The 23,019-nt window shown below is 39.9% G+C and overlaps 1 protein-coding gene and 1 long non-coding RNA gene across 3 annotated transcripts in view; one reads left to right on the plus strand and one right to left on the minus strand.

Annotated features, from left to right (window-relative positions):
* Positions 1-23,019, plus strand: part of LOC135969651 (uncharacterized) — a 162,289-nt gene that overhangs the window by 86,301 nt on the left and 52,969 nt on the right. The window lies entirely within an intron of this gene.
* Positions 1-23,019, minus strand: part of CLRN1 (clarin 1) — a 44,312-nt gene that overhangs the window by 5,938 nt on the left and 15,355 nt on the right. The window contains exons 2-3 of one of the 2 annotated variants that reach the window (XM_045386777.2): positions 8,074-8,253; positions 6,598-6,636 (exon numbers count right to left, since the gene is read on the minus strand). In XM_045386777.2, coding sequence (XP_045242712.2) covers positions 6,598-6,636; positions 8,074-8,253 — 219 coding nt within the window. The remainder of the gene's footprint in view (positions 1-6,597; positions 6,637-8,073; positions 8,254-23,019) is intronic. The other variant, XM_005546097.4, reaches the window with a different exon arrangement.

Raw genomic sequence — 23,019 nt, forward strand, 5'->3', positions numbered from 1 at the left:
GACTGATGGCTACCATCTAGAAAGGGACAGAGTGACAAGTGAAGAGAGTTAATACCAAAGAGTAGATTTTGAGATTGTGATGGCAAGCAATTTGGTCATGTGTTTCCAAAGGATAGATGTAGATGAAGGAATAACACCACTGGGTCTAGCCTTTTCACTTTATCTTCTGTAATGGAAAGTTGAAGAGCTCATATCTAACCTAAGTTTTACAGATGTTATGTTATTGAGAAGGATGATTAATGCAAAGAAGAAATGATCTAAAAATACAATGTCTATCTAATTTGAATTTATTTTCAGAAATATGTCTGAAAATATGACATTTTCAGAAGAATGTCATTTGTTACCAGAAAATATTTAGCTACTTCTGTTTTATTCATTTATTCAACAACTATTTATTGAGTGCCTATTGCACTGTTGTGGGAACTGGGGGTACAGCACTAAATGAAACAGGTAAAAATCCCTTTCTTCACAGAGCTCTCAGTGATGGAGACAATGGAAAAAGAGGGAGAGGCAATAACTTGATAAGTACATTCAATAGTTTATCAGAGTGTGATATATATTAAGGAGAATAAAACAAAGCAGAGAAGGGGGATAGGAAGGCTGGGGAGGGATGGCCAGGGGAGGCCTCATAGGGAAGATAACATTTAAGTGCATCTTGAGAGAAGTGAGGGAGTGAGAAGGTAGATATTTGGAGGAAGATTATTTCAGGCTGAAGGAGGAGTGAATGCAAAGGAAGTAGGTGGTTTGAGTGAAGAGGGGAGGAAGGTAAGGGATAGAAATAGGTGAGCTGTCTGTGTGTATTTCTGAAGTAGATACATCAAGTGGTGCTTTGGAGACCATAGCAAGGACTTGGGTTGTGACTCTAAATGAAACAGGAGGGAAGACATACATTCTGAGTAGGGCAAGAATCTCTTTGCAACTGTGATAGAAAATGATTAAGCATTTCCTTGCACAAGGTCATGGCTGGGCCATGTACAAAATAGATGAAACACGGTCCTCCTACCACACCATGGACATGAATGACCTGGAATGTGATTCCTCACAACACTGCCCATTCAGGCACTTCCCTGCATACGAAAATGAAATTCTTTGCCCACTGCCAACATCAGCTGTCTAACATTACTTCTCTTTTCCTTCTGTGGCCTCTTTTCTAAGTTCTGTTCTGAGAAACTAGCAGAATATTTTCATTGCTGGGTTTTCCTGCCACAAATCCTTTATCCTTCATCAGGCTCTGTGGCTTTGATGACTGGACATCCCTGTATCTCTTTCTTGAACTTCTGAAAAAGTGCGCCTCCATAAGGATTGGCGTAGAGATGAAATGCAGATTTTTTTTCACCACCATTTGCAGAATAATGTGCCCCAGACATATTTCAGAGTCCAGGTTATTATTAATACTGAAACTGATATATAATGTAAGTGTTCTATTTTTAAACTGTTCTTTGTTTTCTTGTCTTTGTGTATATGAATGTGCTTATGTTCCATGCCATAGCTGTAATTATCATAATTAGTTAGGCCCATACTAGGAGCATCCTCTTTTTAAAGAAAGGCAGCAATTTTGTTTGCCTTGCTTGCATAACTCATAGCAGACACTATATGTAAGAGAAGGCATAACTCCTGATGCTATATGTAAGAGAAGCTATACATAAGAAATGCTATATATAAGAGAATAATTATAATCATTGCAAATGGTAACAAATACAATTTGCAATAAGTTCACATTTTGGTGGCTTTTATCACCTCCAAAAGGCCTGAACCAATACTTTTCATGTCATTCTCAGAGAGTATTCACAGAACTACTAGGATGTTCTACCACTGACCCATGTCAAGTCTGCCAGCTGGCCTACTCTCATCTACATGCAGATCTAGGTAAGGCTCTCTCCCGTCAACTGGAAAACATCTAGAATGGAATATATAAAAGGCCCCCACTCAAATATCAATGCTGCAACTGAAAACTGTGAATCTAATTGCTTCTATATTCAGCTCCCTCTTTTTTGGTTCTCTCTCTTCCTCTACCTCCTTAAGTTCTCTCTCTCTCTCTCTCTCTCTCTCCCACTGTATTATAAATCTTGAGGGAAGTTTTTTCACCCCCTTTTCCCTATTCTGCCTTCTCCTGCCCGCACCTCTATTACAGGTAGCCCACTTTACACAAAGCTCACTGCTGACTGGTACCCTTAAAACATTCCCTCTGGGACACCCATAATATCCCAGTTTTCCTTTTTCCTCTTTCTCTTTGGACATTGCTACTCCGTGTCTTTTGCTGGCTTCTCCTCCTCCTCAACCAAAAAATTAACTGTCAGTGTTCTTCAGGAATTGGTCCTAGGCCAGCTTTTATCTATGTACGTTCTCTCCCTAGGTGATCTCATCCAATTTTATTGCTTTACATAATATCTATATCCTAATAATGCCCACATTTATGTCTTTCTTCTAGACCTCTTCACTGAACTCCAGATTCATGTAACTGACTATTTACTTGACATCTCCACTTGGTGGTCTCATAGCATCTCAGACTTGACGTGCCCCAAATGGAACACATGATTTTTAGTGCTGAGTTCTTCTCCCCACCTTTTTCTTGTCCTAAACAGCAAGCCTGCTCCTCCCTTGTCTTATCCATAATGCCACCACTATTTATTAGTTGCATAAGCTACCTGAAAAATATTTTGAATCTACTTTCGGAATGTTTTTAGAATCCATTCATCTTTTTTCACCTCCAATGCGATAGTATTGTCTTTCACCAGACATTTCTTAAAGAGGTAAATCAGCTATCAGACATCTCTTTAAAATCTTTCAAAAGCTTTTCACTGCAATTAGAATCAGTTCTAAAAGACTTACCATGGTTAATATTTAAGGTCCAACATTAACTGGTATGAACTGATCTCTCTAACCTCATTTTTTCCTTGTGCTACTTCCCCCTCACTACCCAGCCCCTAGCCATGTTGGCCTTCTTTTGGTTCCTACAGCAAGCAGATCTCTTTCCCTAGAGTCTTCAGTGTGCTTCCTCTTCTACTTGGGATGTTCTGTGAAGGTTCTCAGTTCCTTCTTAGCTTTAGAACTCAGCTATTGGAGCAGTATTCCCTGACCACCATATCAAAGCCAGACCTCTGCTATCATTCTCTTTCATAGCAACTTGTTTATCACCCTCATTGTAATTATTGCAAACTATAATAACTCAATCATTTATGTACACTTTTGAAATTAGATGAGATTTTAAAAGGTGTCCGATAGATGATTTACCTCTTTAAGAAATGTCTGGTGAAAGGCCATACTATTGCATATTATAGCAACATGTTTATCACCCTTATTGTAATTATTGCAATCTGTAATCACTTAATTATTGAAATACACTTTTGTTTGACTCTCCCACTAGACTACAAGCTCCATGAAGACAGCACTGTGTGCCTGATTCACTGTGGGATCACCAGTGCCTATTATAATGATTGGCACATAGTGGGCACTCGGCCAATGTTTGACAAATATGTGAAATATATTCAACTATATTACAACCCTGAGCACTGGCTACAAATTAGAATGACTCCAGAGAGCTTAAGGTAAAATAGCAGTGCCCAAGCCCTACCCCCAGAGACTATAATTTAATGAGTGTTGTGTGAGACCCCGAGATCAGTCATTTTAGAAAGTTATTCAGATAATTCTAATGTACAGTCAAAGAAGAGAATCACTGCCCAAAATGAACTATGGGGGATGATGAAGGTCTTACTAAAATCCTACCTTGGGAAAAAGACTTCTCAGCACCAGTTTGTAAATGACAAGATGAGAAAGAGCAAACTGGCTGACTTGCATGGGTTTCATGCAACAATATTACATGGAGAATGCTGAGGAATATGAGCTAAACTGGAGGCTGTGAGAGTGGAAGAAATGTCTTGTTCAGGAGGCAACAGAATATGAAGCCATAAGTATGAGCGAGCTGTGTGACTGAAGCCATTGCTGGCCTGGTCCAATGGGTTGCTTTCTTTCCTTTTCTACCTGCTGGGTCTGGCATGCACCACATCGGGAGACAAAAGGAGATGCCCATAGCAGTACTCTGGGCAGTGTGGAAAGTTCCAGATAGACAATTGGGAGGACTTCTTTTCCCTTCCCTTCCCTTTCCCCCTTCTGCATGCCCCAGGATGCCAAGTCTTGGGTGCCCATCCAACAGAGAAGTAGACAGTTGAAGAAATGACCGTAGAATGACTTCAGCACAAGGATAGGGGGAAGCTTAGGGAAGCTGGATGTGAGTGGGGAGGAGAAAAAGAGAAAAGAGGTCCAAGGAGGAAAGCATTTTTCTTCTCTGCTGACAGTGAGCACTGCCACCTGGGCAGCACACACTGGCGAGAGAAACAAGGGAGGAGAACCAGTCGGTGGAAGAGAGCTGACCTCTGGCGTCTCTTATTGGAATGTGACTCGTACGTGAAATAAAGGACCCCTAATGCAGTCTCTGGCCTCTGAGTATGTAAGGCATTGGCTCACATTTAGAATGTTTGGGATAAGGGCTACAAAACCCTACCCTTACACAATTGGGGCTTAGAGCCAGAGTCTGCATGGACATTACAACTGTGAATAAACATTTCCAAAGTTCCAAGGGCTTCTGGGTACCCTATGGGATTTAAGGGGAATGAGGAAGTCTGTGATTCCAAAGTGACCTGTTTATCCCCAGAGGTCACAAACTGTCAGTCCATCTCACCCTCAAATGTGTTTTTTTGTCGTAACAGTATTTTTTTTTTGAGTTATTGAACATTTTGATATTTAAAAAATAAGTATTTGCGGCTTAAAAAAACACTGGATGATCTAAAAACACTGGGCCTTTATCCTCTGCAAGACACAGATCTGGAGCTGGCTCCTTCCCTTCCTTTCTCCCCTTCTCTTCCTTCCGTGATTCACAAAACTTTATTGAGCCCAAGCTTTTACAACAAATTTGAGGGTGGGTGAGACGGAACAGAATGCAGGCAGAGGTCCTGATCGTTTCCGCATATATTTGTGTGCTCAGGTTCTCCTTGCATTAGACTTGGCCAAAGGCAGAGATAAGATCAGGGATTTGGATTAAATTCTGTATTCTCTGAGTCATCTCGCTTTTCAAATGCTGTTAGTTTGGTCGTCTGTCAGAACTGTCAAATAATTTGTCTTCCAAATGGGCTGTTCTTTGGAATTTCATTCAGAAGCTGGAGCGCTAGACGGCTGTGCTGCTAATAAGTTGTTGCGTCTCACCTTCACTCCAGCTTTGCTTTTCTCTGCTTTATGATGCCAGGTCAAGACTTCCCAAACTAGTTCTGCCTTTTCAGCTGTTTTCTGTCAAACACGAGCACCAGGGGGAGAGGGAAGACAAGAAAAGAAAAGAGAGAAAGGCCCACACCTTCCACTTCACTTGTAGTTCTCCCCGGTGGCAGCAATTGGGGAGTGTCCAACCTTTTCCACACTCACAGAAACCCCTCGTGGTGTCCCAGAGCCAAGTCCTCAAGGTCTTAAACACAATGCTCTGGGGTCTCTCCTCAAGCTTCTAGGTTCTGACAATGCCAAACTCTTTTGTTGGTTCCCCCAAGCCCTAGGGGTGGAAGCTGCTTTCTGACATTACCATCTTGGAGTTACCTCGGGGTCTCCTTTTTGTTTGTCAGTCTGCCAACACCTGTTGAACCAACTTCCTGTAGCTCAAACTTGAGCCAGCCTCAGAATCTCCTGAAGGGCTTGTTCAAATACGGATGGCCATCCTCCCCCAGACCCCCAAGTTTCTGATTCAGTGGGTCTAGGGTAAGGCCTGAGAATTTGCTGCTTTATCAAGTTTCCAGATGATGCAGATGCTGCTCATTTGGGGACTCCAGTCTGAGAACCACTGCTTTACATTCCATTCCTTCTGTTAAAATCATGTGTAATGGTTATCAGTAAAACAGCACACCACCCAGATCCACCAGTTTGGTTTTGGATGTTTGGTGAGCAGAAGTAATCCCAACTCTCTCTTCTCATCTGGACCTTCACCTGTGACTGAATCACTTTCTCGTTCTGTCTGCCCACACCCTGAGCCTGTGCTCTTGGCTCTTCTGCCCCGATTGCAATGCCTTTGGCCTTCGTTTATGATATTCCATCCCACTCCTCACTGGCTCATGTCCTATTGCTTCAAAGCGCCTGTTCTGCCAGTTCCATCTCATCTGAATTCTGATTGCTGAAACCTGTTCTGTCTAGGTGACCAAGTAAATAGCTCTTTTCTAGGCTTGCTATTTCAAGTCAGCAAATTCATATTGAATTGTCCACTGTGTACAGAGCTTCATGCTGAACGCTTTTGTCAGAGATACAAAGATGTGAAAGACTTAGACTCTTCCCTTATAGGGTAACCATCTGTACAATTTAAAATGGTATTACATACTTGTGACAAATATAAAGAAATTATCAGCAGAATCTCCACTGGAGGATATACTTTGGTTGGGTGAATAATGTGATTAGCAGGATGTGGATGGCATGAGACCCCAAGCAGTGTGCACAAGTAACAATGAACAGAGGTTACACTGCGAGTGACCTGTTAACTACAGGGCTTTGTTTTATAGAAAGAGATCTATACACGCTTGTGGCAGGGGTTGAATTGTGTGAGAGAAGGGAGTAGTGTCAAGAGCAAGAAAGTACCTTGAGCCTGGTGACTGGTGGCTGGCAGCCAAAGGGCAACTTCGAGAGAAAAAGAAACAATCGAATAGAGATTTTCATTACATTGTTTGCTTTGTGTGAGTTGTTATCATTCTGTATCTCTCCATGAAACCATCAATAAAATTACTTGCCTCCCAGGAATCTGACAAAGTGTTGGATCTTTTTGCAAATTTAGAATGGGGTGAAGTCAGAGATCTCCTACAGAACAGCTACAGAGATCTCCTACAGAACAGCTACATATAAATTATAGGCCGGGCGCGGTGGCTCAAGCCTGTAATCCCAGCACTTTGGGAGGCCGAGACGGGCGGATCATGAGGTCAGGAGATCGAGACCATCCTGGCTAACACGGTGAAACCCCGTCTCTACTAAAAAATACAAAAAACTAGCCGGGCGAAGTGGCGGATGCCTGTAGTCCCAGCTACTCGGGAGGCTGAGGCAGGAGATGGCGTGAACCCGAGAGGAGGAGCTTGCAGTGAGCTGAGATCCGGCCACTGCACTCCAGCCTGGGTGACAGAGCAAGACTCCGTCTCAAAAAATAAAAAATAAAATAAATAAATAAATAAATAAATAAATTATACACACATTTTTCATTTTCTCATCTTTCTCCTTCTCCCACCTGCAGATAGTAAGCACCGTTTGGCACTGACTGGGTTTTATATTCTTTTCCATCAGCCCTGGCTATTGAGTAACACATGTTTATTGATGAACTAATTTCTGGCTTTAGAGTTTATCCTTGCCCAGATACACTTAGCATTAGGCTACACAAAGTATCTACAGACTTGAACATGGCTGCTCATACGTGGGAACACTGGCCCTTTACTCTTTTTTGATGCCATTTATTTATTTTTTATTTATTTTTATTATTATGTATAAATAATAGCACATTATTGAACACTGAGAAATATTGATAAGTATGAGCAAAAATAAAAGTACCCCATAGTGTCATGGGTCAGAGACAACCACAACCAACACACTGGAGTCTCTATTGTCTGTCTGTCTATCTATCTATCTATCTATCTATCTATCTATCTATCTATCTATCATCTACCTATCTATTTCATATATATATATATAGTCCCCATATAGACATATAAGTATTTTATATGTATATTCTCTATATTTTATATATATGGTCAAATTAGGTTCACAATGTTTATATAAGTTTACATACCACTTTTTCCATGTAACTTTTTGAGACAAGCATTTATCCTCTTGATTACATCTTCAAAAATATAATTTAATGTCAGCATCATAGTTATTCATAGTTATTCATAAAGTATTTATTGAATTCCCTACTGTTGAACAAGCGTGGTATTTCCACAGTTTTTGTTATTATATATGATACTACAGTGTACATCCATGTATATATGTTAAGATTATAAGTTTATATTTAGGTAGATCGTCTTTTTGACATATTGAAAAGCACATTTGTCTTCAGAGGTAGAATTTTGTACTTACCTGAAATGAAGCTCAAAAGGTACAACCCTAGGGGACCATGCAGAGTTTCAAAGGGTTTTCCAAAAGCATTGTACATGAAGAAGGCTGTCCCCACCATGGTTAACACAATAAGGATGGCAGAGAAGAGAATGACATTGACATGGATGCTTACTGGGATCGCTTTGAGCAAATCTGGAAAAACTGAAGATAAGACAAAACTAGGGTTAGAAGAAGTTTCATTAGCAGTAGTCTGCAAGTATAATTTTAAAAATTCAATCTCTCTTTTTAAATTTCAAACATCACTACAATCCTTCTGATGAATACATTCTCACTTACTAATTTACAAGGGGTTTACACAAAGGTTTAAAGATAGGATCATTTTATAGAGTGTACCAGTAAAAATCAGCAAAGAGGAGATTTGAGGTAATTTATTTTCTGAACTTGGTCGTATGTAATGATTTAAACAAATAAGTGCTGGCTTTATAACCCAATCTGTACATTTTAATAATCAAGCTTTTAATGACCTTTCTCAGTCATCATTTTAAAAAAATCTATCTTAACTTGCAATGATATTTTAAGTTTGGAGATATCTGGGGTGTTCAAACATCAGGAAGTTTTCATATTTACTTTGTTACAAAAAAATTGTTTCTAGTCTACACCAAGATTAAAGAATGGAGATATTTTCAGTCAACTTCAATATTTTAATGTAGTGCAAAGCTGTGGGAAAGTAATTTCTGGTACTATGGGAAATATTTCCACGTAGAAAACATGCCAAATCTATTTCTAGATTTTGTGTTCAGGGCAAGTTTTTCTTGTTTGCAGAGAAAGCAAAACCCTACATTTTAGGGTTTCTTTTTTCTGGTGAGGCATCAGCATGCTTGGCCTCAGCAAATCTGGCAGGACCAATCTGGAGAAGTTTAATTCAGTTTATCTTAGTTCTCCAAACATGTATCAAGTGCTTAAGTTATTTACTGAGCACCTACTGTGTGTCAGGCATTATTCTAGGTGTTGGAAGTAGAGCCATAAAACAAGATGGACAAGGTTCCTGTTGTCTCACAGAGCTTATAACCTAATGGGAGAAGACAGACCATTAGAAAGTAAACAAACAAATAAACGCGATAGCTTATCTCCAAAGATGGCCGCAATCAATGCTTTTCCCCCTTTTATACATGTGTCGCTTCTCATTTAAGAGGTAGAATTTTTTCCCCAATGCCTTTGAACTTGGATTGGTCTTTGATTGCTTTGACCTCCTGAATATGGCAGCAGAAGTACATTGTGCCAGTTCCAGGCCAGTTTGATAAGAGAACTGGCAGTCTCTGCTTTTTTTTCTTTTGGAAGCTTGAGTTGCCAAGAAGTCCAGGCTACTCTTCTGGAGAGAAAGGCTGCCTGGAGGAGCACTGAGGCACCAGACACACAAGGGAAGAAGCTGTCCTGGATGTCAAGCCCAGAAAAGATGACTCCAACCCAGTTGCTATGTAACTGTAACAGTTAGGAGAGGCCCTATCAAGAACTGTCCAGGTGAATAAGTAAATTTTTGTTTTAAGTCCCTGAACTTTATAGGAGAGCTGTTATCCAGTGGTAACAATGATAGAGGTGTAGAAATTTTAGGCAGACAGAGGCAGGTCCGTGGAAAAACCTCACTTTTGAGCTGAAAAGCCTGAAACCCGCAGCTCAAAGTGAAAACTTCCATCCTTATGTGCCCATTCTTTCCCAATTGGTTCTTTCTGAATAATGTCTTTTTACTAATAGAGTGTTGCGTTTTCCAAAATTATGTATGGCCTGCCCCACCTCCTATCCTCTGCCTATAAACACTCCAGACTCAGCCAGTAGAGAGGAGAAGTGGCTGGACATCAGAGAGAGGCAACTTGACTTCAGAGATGGTGGCTGGACATTGGAGAGATGTGACTTGACTTCAGGGGAGAGTGACCTGCCCTTCCCATTCCCTTTTCAGCTTCTTCTCTGCTGAGAGCCACTTTCATTGCTCAGTAAAATTCTCTGCATTCAAAATCCTTCAGTTCATCTGTGTGACCTCATTCCTCTTGGGCAGCAAACAAGAATTCAGGATGCACAAATTGTGGGTACCCCAAAAGACTGTCACCCTGGCCCTTTGCCCTCACTGGCAGAGGGCAGCCACCCCACGTGATGAAGCAAAAGGCCCACTGAGCTGACAATACACTGCTGTCTGCAGATGGTGGAGCTAAGAGAGCATTGTAGCACACACACCCTCTGGGGCCCTGGGGTCACAGGCACCCCCACCTGGATGCTGCTGCAGGGCCTGCATGGAGTTTGCTCCTAACAGCACTAAAGCAGCCAGCTGGTTCCTGCACTCATTCACTCGTGGGGCAGGCTGAGTAAATGGGGCACCCCTGTTGTGAGTCCCGTGAAGGGGTCAAGAAAATAGCCTGCATCAACAACAAGATAGTTTCAGATAGTGAAACATATGATAGAGAAATAAAATAGAGTAATGGGATTTTGAGTGATCTCTGAGTGGATGGGGGTGGTCAGGAAAGTGACACGAGCTGACACCTGAATGTTGAGAAGGAAATCAACCCTTGAAGATCTAGGGGAAGAGCTTTCCAGGGAAAAGAAGCACAACTGAGGCAGGAATGAGCCAGTGCAGTGGAGCCTGGTGAATGGTGAGGAGGTGGAAGTGGATTGTTGTGCTGGGATCAGATTGTTATACCCACTGGATCCTGGCCTATTGACCATGGCAAGGAGTCAGCTTTTTATTCTAAATTTATTAGGAAGCCACTAGAGAATTTTAAGTAGGAGAGGGACATGGTCTCCTTCATGATATTAAAAAATCTTTCTGAATGCTGACTAGTGATCACAAGGGGGTGGGGAAGGACAAATGTCCAGAGATCTAAGGGAGGTTATTTACAGAGGTGAGAGATGGGGGTTCGCCTACAGTGGGAGAGGCTGTCAGATTTGGGATACATTTTAGAGATGGAAGATAGGACTTTAAAAAAAAAAAGAGGAAACCAGGCCGGGCACGGTGGCTCACGCCTATAATTCCAGTACTTTGGGAGGCCGAGGGCGAGCGGATCACAAAGTCAGAAGGCTGAGGCAGGAGAATCGCTCGAACCTGGGAGGCAGAGGTTGCAGTGAGCCAAGGTCCCACCACTGCACTCCAGCCTAGGTTACAGAGTGAGAATCAGTCTCAAAAAAAAGAAGAGTCAAGGATTACTCCAAAATTTTTGTCCTGAGCAACAGAATAAATGGTGATGCTGTTAGCTGAGATAGACTAGTAGAAGAGACAGGCTTGGGCACCAGGATGGGAAGTGATGCAAGAGTTCTGTCTTAGATGTTTTACATTTGAGTTTCCTTAAAACCTCCAAGTAGAAATGTCAAATAGGATTTATGTTTCTGGAGGTCCAGGCAGAAGACTGGGGTGTTTAAGAGGACTGGGACTAGGGTAAGGCAAACAAGGTGCCTAGGGTGGAAAAGGTAAGGTAGTAGTCACTCTCCAGGGCCAGTCCTGTATTTACATGGGACCGATAAAGAATGTTTCCTTAAACTTTATGTGCTAGGTGCCTCCATGACCTCTCCATAGTCCTAGCCCTGGTATTTAACCCCATTGGAATAGACATCCCAAGGAGATGAACCCAGGGAGAAGCTGCAGTTCAAAAGAGAAGCCCTGGAGCTCCCCCATGTTTACAAGCACAGAAAAGGAGAAAAGCAAACCAAGAAGAATGGGAAAAGAGTAATTTTTGAGTTAGGAGCAGACCCAGGAGTGAGACAGCAGGGAAGCAAATGGAAAAAAAATGTTTCAAGGAGGAGTAAATAGTCATCTGTACAAATGCATGTTTCATGGCCACAACACTCTACTCCTGACCACATGCTGGAAGGGGGCCAGGAGAGAAAGTTTGATTGGTTCAGAACAAGCCCTTCACCACTGCTGGGTGTAACTAACTAACTACACATGTACATACATGTAATAGCTTAGTGCTATCCAGTAGGGAGCATCCTCTTCGTAAATACAGAGGTGTTTGGATCCTGATGGTGTTTACCAGTGTCCTCACTCAGGAGTCATGGGCAGGTCATTTGACTGCTGAGTTTTAGTTGCACTACATTTCCTTTATCTTCTCACAATCAGAAAAATGCACATTAAAATTATGAGATACCATTTTCAACACATCATGTTTACAAAGATGAAAACATTTAGCAATATCCTGTGTTAGCTAGGGTACAGGGAAATGGGGACCCTTGTGCATTTTTCTTGGGAGTGTAAATTGGTATAACCTCCTTTGAGACAGCTGGGCAATATCTATAAAGCATTAAAATGCACATATCCTTTAGCGAAGCAATTTAACTTTCAGGATTTTATCCCATGAATATTTTTGCACATGAATCCAATAAAGTATTACAAGGATATTCATTGCAGCATTTTTTGATAATAAGAATAGGTTGGAAATGACGTACATGTTTAGCAGTAGCATATTCATACAATGGAATATTAGCCAATGATTACAAAGAATGAACCAAATCTATAATAACATGTATGGAATTATTCATCGAAATGTGATGTGAGGTGAAAAAACAAGCCAAATAAATGAAGACATATGTGCACCATTCTGCTATTTGGGAAAAAAGCCAAAAGGGAATGTGAATAATAATAAATATTGATAATTATTTAAGCACTTATCTGATTTAATTCTCTCAACAGCCCTATGAGATAGGTACCATTACTAAAAACTGAGGCACAGAGGCCATGTACCATGCCCAAGATTTATACTTACTGGCGTAATAGGAATTTGAATTCATGTTCTCACTCTTAACCACCTTGTTACAGCAGCCTTAGGGACTGGCATGTGTGTCTAGGCAGAGACTATTTCTACAAAAGTGGTAACATTGCTTCTGGGAAGGGAGACTGAGGAACAGTTAATCATGTACCTTTTTGTACTAAAATGTTTTTTTTCACTTTTCTGCAAGCATTGTCTATTCAATGAATACATAAATACTTTTTTTTTAATAATTGGAAGGATAAATGAAGACATAAAAATTCCTGACTGTTATAGATTAAAAGAAATTTAAGAGACATATTAATAAAATGTAATGTATGGCTGTTGTTTCTGAATCTGGTTTGTGATTTGAACAGACCAATTCTAAGGAGATGATTTTGAGATAGCGAGCGAAAATTGGACATGGACTGGGGGTATTAGATGATATTTTATCATTGTTATAGATTTTATTGGTTATGTTAATGGTGTTGTGGTTGTACTTTAAAAAGTCCTTATTGGTTAAAAATGATACAGATGAATGGATGGCTGGATGACTGGATGAAAAGATAAAGATAAAATATGTAAGGACACCTATAGCCCTGAAATAAAGGGACGGAGGAAAATCTACCAAGCAAACAGAAAACAGAAAAAAGCAGGGGTTGCAATTCTAATTCCAGACAAAAAAGACTTCAAACCAACAAAGATTAAAAAAAGACAAAGAAGGGCATTACGTAATGGTAAAGGGTTCAATTCAACAAGATCTAACTATCCTAAATATATATGCATCCAATACAGAAGCACCCAGATTCATAAAGCAAGTTCTTAGAGACCTATAAAGAGATATAGACTCCCACACAATAGTAGTAGGAGACTTCAGCACTTCATTGACAGTATTAGATCATTGAGGCAGAAAATTAGCAAAGATATTCAGGATCTGAACTCAACATTGGACCAAATGGATCTGATAGACCTCTACAGAACTCTCTACCCAAAACCAACAGCATATACATTCTTCTCATCACCACATGGCACATACTCTAAAATCAACCACATAATTGAACATAAAACAATCCTCAGCAAATGCAAAAGAACCAAAATCATATCGAACACCCTCAGACCACAGTACAATAAAAATAGAAGTCAAGACTAAGAAAATTGCTCAAAACCATGCAATTACATGGAAATTAAACAACATGTTCTTGAATGACTTTGGATACATAAGGAAATTAAGGCAGAAATCAAGAAGTTTTTTGGAACTAATGAGAACAAAGATACAACATACCAGACTCTCTGGGACACAGGTAAGGCAGTGCTAAGAGGTAAATTTAAAGCACCAAATGTCCACATCAAAAAGTTAGAAAGATCTCAGATTAGCAACCTAACATCAGAATGGAAAGAATTAGAGAAGCAAGAACAAGTCAACCCCAAAGCTAGTACAAGACAAGGAATAACCAAAATCAGAGCTGAACTGAAGGATTCAGACACGAAAAACCATTCAAAAGATCAAGAAATCCAGGAGCTGGTGTTTTGAAAAAATTAATAAGATAGATAGGCCACTAGCTAGCCTAATAAAGAAGAAAAGAGAGAGGATTCAGATAAACACAATTAGAAATGATGAAGAGAATGTTACGACTGACCCCACGGAAATAAAAACAACCGTCAGAAACTACTACAAACACCTCTATGCACACAAACTAGAAAACCTAGAAGAGCTAAATAAATTCCTGGATACAAACACCTTCCAAAGACTGAAACAAAAAATTGATTCCACTTCTAAAATTATTATTGGTCTATTTAGGGAATCAGTAATAAATACTCTACCAACTAAAAAATCCCAGCACCTGATGACTTCACAGCCAAATTCTACCAGATGTATAAAGAAGAGCTGGTACCATTCCTACAGAGCCTATTCCAAAAAAAAAAAAAAAAAAAAAAAATGAGGAGGAGGGACTCCTCCCCAACTCATTCTAGGAGGCTGGCATCATTCTGAAACCAAAAACCTGGCAGAGACACAACAAAAAAAGAAACTTCGGGCCAATATCCGTGATGAATATCAGTGCAAAAATCCTCAACAAAATACTTGCAAACGGAATCCAGTAGCACATCAAAAAGCTAAACCACCACAATCAAGTAGGCTTCATCCCTGGGATGCAAGGTTGGTTCAACATAAGCAAATCAAAGAATGTGATTCATCACATAAACAGAACTAAAGACAAAAGCCACATGATTATCTCAATAGAGGCAGAAAAGACTTTTGATAAAATTCAACACTGCTTCATGTTAAAAACTGTCAATAAACTAGGTATTAAAGGAACATACCTCAAAATAATAAGAGTCATATATGACAAACCACCACCAACATCATACCAAATGGGCAAAAGCTGGAAGCATTCTCCTTGAAAACTGGCACAAGACAAGAATGCCCTCTCTCACCACGCCTATCCAACATAGTATTGGAAGTCCAGGTCAGGGAAGTCAGGCAAGAGAAAGAAATAAAGGGCATCCAAATAGGAAGAGAGGAAGTCAAACTATATCTGTTTGCAGAGAACATGATTCTATATCTAAAAAACCCTGGAGTCTCAACTCAAAAACTCCTTCAGGTGATAAACAACTTCAGCAAAGTCTCAGGATACAAAAAATCACTAGCATTCCTATACACCAACAACACCCACGCTGAGAGCCAAATCAGAAAGGCAATCCCATTCACAATTACCACAGAAAGAATACAATACCTAGGAATACAGCTAAGCAAGGAGGTGAACAATCTCTACAATAATAGTTACAAAACACTGCTTGAAGAAATCAGAGAAGACACAAACAAATGGAAAAACATCCCATGCTCATGGATAGGAAGAATCAATATCATTATATGTTATTCCTAACAAATTACCAATGACATTCTTCACATAACTAGAAAAAAGCTATTTTAAACTTCATATGGAACAAAAAAAGAGCCCAAATTGCCAAGGTAATTCTAAGCAAAAAGAACAAAGCTGGAGGCATCATGTTACCCAAGTTTGAAATATGCTATAGGGCTACAGTAACCAAAACAGAATGATACCAGTACAAAAACAGGCACATAGACCAAATGAACAGGATAGAGAGCCACAAAATAAGGCCACGCACCAACAACCATCTGATCTTCAAAAAACCTGACAAAAACAAGCAATGGAGAAAATATTCCCTACTCAATAAATGATGCTGGGATAACTGGCTAGCCATATGCAGAAGATTGAAACTGGACCCCTTCCTTACACCATATATAAAAATCAACTCAAGATGGATTAAAAATTTAAATGTAAAACCCAAAACTATAAAAACCCTAGAAGACAACCTAGGCAATACCATTCTGGACATAGGACCTGACAAAGATTTCATGACAAAGACATCAAAAGCAATTGCAACAAAAGCAAAAATTGACAAATGGAATCTGATTAAACTTAGGAGCTTCTGCATGGTAAAATAAACTATCAAAAGAGTAAGCAGATAACCTACAGAATGGGAGAAAATATTGGCAAGCTATGCATCTGACAAAGGTCTAATGCCCAGCATCTATGATGAACTTAAACAAATTTACAAGAGAAAAACAAAAAACCCCACTGAAAAGTGGGCAAAGGGCATGAGCAGACACTTTTCAAACAAAGATGTACATGTGGCCAACAAACATATGAAAAAAAGCTCAACATCACTGATCATTAGAGAAATGCAAATCAAAACCACAATGAAATACCATCTCACTAATTAGAATGGCTTTTATTAAAAAGTCAAAAAATAACAGATGCTGGCAAGGTTGCAGAGAAAAGGGAACACTTATACACTGTTTGTGGGAATGTAAATTAGTTGAACCACTGTGGAAAGCAGTATGGTGATTCTGCAAAGAGTTAACAGCAGAACGACCATTTCACCCAGCAATCCCATTACTGGGTACCTACCCAGAAGAATAGAAATCATTCTACTATAAAAACACATGCATGCAAATGTTCATTGCAGCACTATTTACAATTCTGAAGACACAGAATCAACTTAAATGCCCATCAATGACAGATTGGATAAAGAAAATGTGGCATATATACACCATGGAATACTATGAAACCATAAAAATGAATAAGATCATGTCTTTTGCAGGAAGATAGATGGAGTTGGAGGCTATCATCCTTAGCAAACTAACACAGGGACAGAAAACCAAATACTGCATGTTCTCACTTATAAGTGGGAGCAAAATGATGAGAACTTATGAACAGAAAGAAGGAAACAACAGACACTGGGGTCTTCTTGAGGATGGAGGGTGGGAGGAGGGCAAGGAGCAGAAAAGAATCTGTACAACAAACCCTCATGACACGAGTTTATCTATGTAACAAACTTTCACAGGTACCCCCAAATCTAAAATAAAAGTTTTTTAAAAAATAAAATTCCTCAGCTCTATTAGTCCATTCTCTCATTACTATAAAGAAATACCTGAGACTGGGTTTTTTTGTTTTGTTTTGTTTTGTTTTGTTTTTGTTTTTTGTTTTTTGTTTTTTTGAGACAGAGTCTCACTGCATTGCCCAGGCTGGAGTACAGTGGCTCCATCTTGACTCTCTGCAACCTCCACCTCCCAGGTTCAAGTGATTCTCCTGCCTCAGCCTCCCAAGTAGCTGGGATTACAGGCACCTGACACCATGCCTGCCAAATTTTTATATTTTTAGTAGAGATGGGGTTTCACCATGTTGGCCAGGCTGGTCTCAAACTCCTGACCTCAAATGATCTGCCTGCTTCAGCCTCCCAAAGTGCTGAGATTACAGATGTGAGTCACCACGCCTGGCCTGAGACTGGGTAATTTTAAAAGAGATGAGGTTTAATTGGCTCACAGTTCTCCAGGCTGTACAGGAAACATGGCAGAGTCAGCTTCCAGGGAGGCCTCTGGGAATTTAACAATCATGGTGGAAGGCAAAGCCGGAGCCAACATTTCACATGGCCAGAGTAGGAGAAAGAGTGAGAGGGGAGATGCCACACACTTTTAAACAACCAGATCGCGTGAGAACTCATTCACTATACAGTACCGAGTGGGGACAGTGCTAAACCATTTATAAGAACTCTGCCCCCATGATCCAATCACCTCCCACCAGGCCCCACCTCCAACAGTGGGGATTATAATTCGACTTGAGATTTGGGTAGGGACGACATCCAAACTCTATTATCAGCTCTGTTTGGAAGACTGCAGTAGTGGCAATGTGGATGTTAAAGGTCGCAGATGCTGACCTCCTGTTGTCAGTACTTGCAGTTGTCCACTATGCCCCATCTTCCGGCAGCATAGCAGTGTTATACTTCCGGCAGCGTGGTTCGTCTTACAGGATGGATCCCAACCTATGATGGCTTGATTTTTCAACCTTATGATGGTCTGAAATTTATAAGCATTCAGTAGAAACCGCACTTTGAATTTTGAATTTTGATCTTTTCCCAGGCCAGTGATATGCGATAGGAAACTCTCAATGCCGGGCAGTGGCACCAAGCGCAGCTCCCAGCCAGTCACAGCATCACGAGGGCCAGCAACCGGTACTCTACAGTGTCCTGTGTTGCCAGGTGATTTGGCTCAGCTGTAGGCAATGTGTGTCCTGAGCACATTTAACATAGGCTGAGCTAAGCTAGATGTTCGGTAGATTAGGTGTATTAAAAGCATTTTCAACTTAACGATATTTCAACTTATGACGGTTTATCGGGAAGTAACATTATCATAAGTCGAGGCACATCTATACTACAATAACCTGCCTTCTGGAGTCTCCCTTACACTCAGTCAGCTATTGACTTTGTTTTTACTAGCAGTTGTTCAAACAAACAAACAAACAAACAAACCCCGATTCCATTCATCTCCCCACCTGTTAAAAAGATAGCTACTTCATCATCTCTGATAGGGTGGTTAGGTTAAGCCTGTCCTAAAATTGAGGGTTGTTACCAAATTGAAACAAATACAGAAAGAAGTTGCACTGATTTGCCTCCTAGAAAAGCCAAAAGCTAAAATAAATTGTCATGTGGTGCAGTTAAATTTTTGTGAAATCTCTGAAATTCTCACTGTCGTGAGAACATGACCCAGCAGGACACTAATCCCTGCATGCTATATTTACACTTCATCAGGTTTCTTCTTCTTCTTCTTGTTCTTTCAATCAAAAATCCCCGAGTCTGTAATGATCAGCCAGAACTCTGGTAACACCCTTCTGTTTTCTGACCAACACTAATATGACTTTTCCTTGGTTGAAGCTGAGCGGACCATTCAAATAAATATTGAGAGTTGTCACTTTAATGATGTTGGATATTGTGTATCTAGGAGGTAGATTTGCTTGGTCTTTCTGTTCTTTTAGATTTAGGATTACAACACAGAAAAAGGATGTGAACATTTTGATCTGTGGAGGAGTTGTCATTGATCCAGCAAGTCACTTCTGGTCTCCAGAAAGTATTTGATTAGCTATTGACAAGTGAAAGGGAGTTATTTATCAAAACACACAGCTGATGCCACATTAGTAACATAACTTTGTGCATTCAGAATTACCCTCCCTCTCTTTCATTCTCTTATCTTTGATTTATTCACTCTATGAGTCAATGTTTCTAGGTGTCCTCATCCTTAAATCATCCCGGACCCCTAATTGCCCTTTTCTCTCCATTATCACCAAACTTCTTTAAAGAACAATATGCAAGTAATAACAGTAAGGAAAAAAAGCCAATAATTATAAAACGTTTGCTATGTTTCAAGTACTTTTTTTTTCCTTTGAGATGGAGTCTCGCTCTGTCACCCAGGCAGTGGGTGGAGCCCACTGCAGCCTCCACCTCCGGAGTTCAAGTGATCCTCCCACCTCAGCCTCTCAAGTGGCTGGGATTACAAGCATACACCACCAAGCTCAGCTAATTTTTGTATTTTTAGTAGAGACAGGGTTTCACCATGTTGACCAGGCTGGTTTTGAACTCCTGGTCTCAAGTGGTCCACCCACCTCGGCCTCCCACAGTGCTAGGATTACAGGCGTGAATCATCACACCCTTCCAACAAGTACTTTATATATATATATATATATAAAACATAAATTAGCACATTTAATTCTAACAATATGAGGAAGGTATTATTTTATCCTTAAAGTATAGATTTCAAAAAACCAAGGCACAGAGAAGTTAAGTAATTTGCTCAAAGTCACACAGTGGCATTGATTTTATTTTTTCCTTGCTATTTTTAAGATTAAAGTAAATTTAGCAGAGCATAAATAATCCCTTTTTAGTATACAGTTTTGTGAGTTTTGACAAATGCATACAGTTGTGTAACCACCACAATAATCAAGATGTAGAACAATTTCACTATTCTAAAACCTCTCCCCACCCCTCCCAGGACGTTTTGCCCCTTTGCAGTCAACCCTTCCTCTACCCCCAGGTCCATATGTGTAGCTGTAAGAAGCTGCCGAGTGTTTTCCAAAGTGGCTGTACCATTCACCTTCCCACTAGCAATGTACGAGAGTCCTACTTGTTCCACATTCTGGCTGGCACTTGGCAGGTTTTCTAAAGTGGTAGCCATTTAATAGATACGTAGTTTATCTCAGTGTTGTTTTAATTTGCATTTCCTAAGTGTCTAATGATGTTGAGCGTTTTTTTTGTGAGCTTGTTTGCCTTTCATAGGTCATTTTTGATGATGTGTTCGTATCTTTTGTGCATTTCTTATTGGATTGTTTATTACTGAGTTTTGAAAAGTCTTTTTGCCTGCTAGATACAAACCCTTTATCAGATAAGAAATTCACAAATATTTTCCCCGTCCGTGGCTTGTATTTTCATTCTCTTATCAGTGTCTTTTGAAGAGTGGTCCTTATCTTTATGAACTCCAATTTATCAAGATTTTTTACATATCAAGTTTCAAATGTCAAATCTAAGAATTCTTTGCCCGATGCAAGGTCACAAATATTTTCTGCTATATTTCTCTCCTTGAAGTTTTTAGTTCTAGGTTTACATTTACATCTGTGATCTCTTTCAGGTTATTTTTTGTATATAGTACAAGTTTGAGTCAAGGTTAATTTTGTATTTTTGCATATAGATATCCAATTGTTTCAGAACTTAGAAAACTGCACATAGACTTAACATATAACCCAGCAATCCCATTGCTCGGTATTTACCTAAGAGAATTGAAAACATGTGTCCACACAAAAATCTGTATGCACATATTTACTTTATTCATATTTGCCAAACACTGGAAACAACTTAGTATCCATTGACAGGTGAACGGATAAACAAGCTGTGGCCCATCCATGTGATGAAATACTAGTCAGCAATGAAAAGATACTGCTACTCACAATAACTCGGACAGATCTGAAATAACTATGCTAACTGGAAGAGCCTCTCTCAGACTCGAGAGGCTGCATGCTGCATGATTCCTTATATATGACATTCTGGAAAAAGCAAAATGATAAGGACAGAAAACAGATCAGTGGTTGCCAAGGGGTTGGGGGTGGGAGAGGAGATGAACCAAAAAAGGGACAGAGGGAACCCGGGAGCGTTGGGTGCATTCTATATCTTGGTTGTGGTGGTCATTATAAGCCAATATACATTAGTCAAAATGCATTAGTCTAATGCATACATTAGTCAAAATGCATCCTAAGAAGGATGAATTTTACTGTATGTAAATTATGCCTCAATAAACCCGACTGAAAACAAATCAAAGCTGGGTGGAAAGAGGTTTGGGAGGAATTCGGGGCAATGGAGATAAAATAGTAGTAGCAAGAGAGGGTGATAGGACCCGGTGTGTTTTTGTTTTGTTTTACTTTGTTTTTAGAAGTTGAAAGATGCAGGTTGGCAATTGAAATAGAATTTCAAATTCGCTTATTAAAAGAAATTAATCCAACATACTTGGGGGATTGTCAACATGTTACATGGAAACTGACTCCCATTTAATAGTAGGTTTAAAGTTCCAGATTTGGAAAAAGAATTCATTGCACACCTGAACATGACAAAGCTCTTTTTTTTTTAAAGCAGAGAAAGGGGATTGAAGGAAGATGAATTTTCTTCCTACCCTGTTTCTGTTAGTTTGTCCCAAAGCCTCATTGTCTATAGAGGACCTTTTTTTATGAACAACATTATAACGATAAAATTAAAATTAAAATTGGAATTTCACCCATACTCCTAACCAATATAAAAAGCAAAATTTTTCTTTATTTTTGTTCCTTTGAAATCTTTGTTCATCTTACTATTTCCTATATTACTATTATCTCAATGCAGTTTTGAAATCACCTTCTGTTCTTTCAACTCAGAATATAAGCATTTTCTGTGTTATACATATTGTCTTCATAACTATCATTTAGATAACGCATACGTTTTTAACCAAACGGATGCCCTGCAATCTGTTAGGTCGTCTTCTATTGGTTCCGCATTACAGCTCATGCTTCCAGGAACATCTCTAAGCACATACCTTTTTCTTTTTTATTTTGGAGATGGGGGATATATGGGAATAACCTTTTTGGGTGAATTCCCAGGAAAGGGATTACTTGGGTAATGGTGCTTTCTAAAAGAACGCTAGTTGTGGTATAGATACAAGGTAACCTCAAGAACATGAGGGGCATTTTGTAACACATATATATATTAAACTCTACTTTTTCAGCCATGACTCAAAGCTTGATTCCCTCTCCGTGAAGTCTGGAAAGCAGAAATTTCTGACTAGATACCTAGTCAGAACAGAGAGCTAGAAGAAACTAGTCACTGGATTCTCTATCCTAGTAGCAGAACAGAAGGCACCTAAGCTACAGGAGAGAGAAAGCAGAAAAGGAAATCCACGCTGCATACCTTGGCATGCAGAGAGAGGCTGTCATACCCTCATTACTCGAGTCTGCTATTACGAAACAGAGCTGAGTAAGTCATAAGTTAATGACTTGGAGTGAAAACAGTGATAGGGACGCTCTCGTAGGAAAGCTGCCCTCCTGCAGTCATTTGGTGGGGGCTCTATTTTTTGGGATGCGACCCTTGCCTTCCTGCCTTTACTCTCCTGCTCAAATGAGGACCCCTGAGCCTCTGATCTGTGGGCCCCCATTCTGCAAAGCCTTTTCTAGTTTTTTCCTCTCTATCCCTTGTCAGATATTCCAAACCTCCCCTATTCTTAAGGACCTATCACACTCCACCTCCATTTCTTTCAGACTATGAACCTGGCTTATGAAGTGCTCAAACATATTTTGTAAACTAAACTCTCTCATTTCACAGAGAAAGGTGAGGCTATCATGAAATGCCCTCAACTTGGCAGAACTCCATTGCCACCCATATA

This window comes from Macaca fascicularis, chromosome 2 (genome assembly GCF_037993035.2).
Source record: "Macaca fascicularis isolate 582-1 chromosome 2, T2T-MFA8v1.1".
Lineage (NCBI taxonomy): Eukaryota > Metazoa > Chordata > Mammalia > Primates > Cercopithecidae > Macaca > Macaca fascicularis.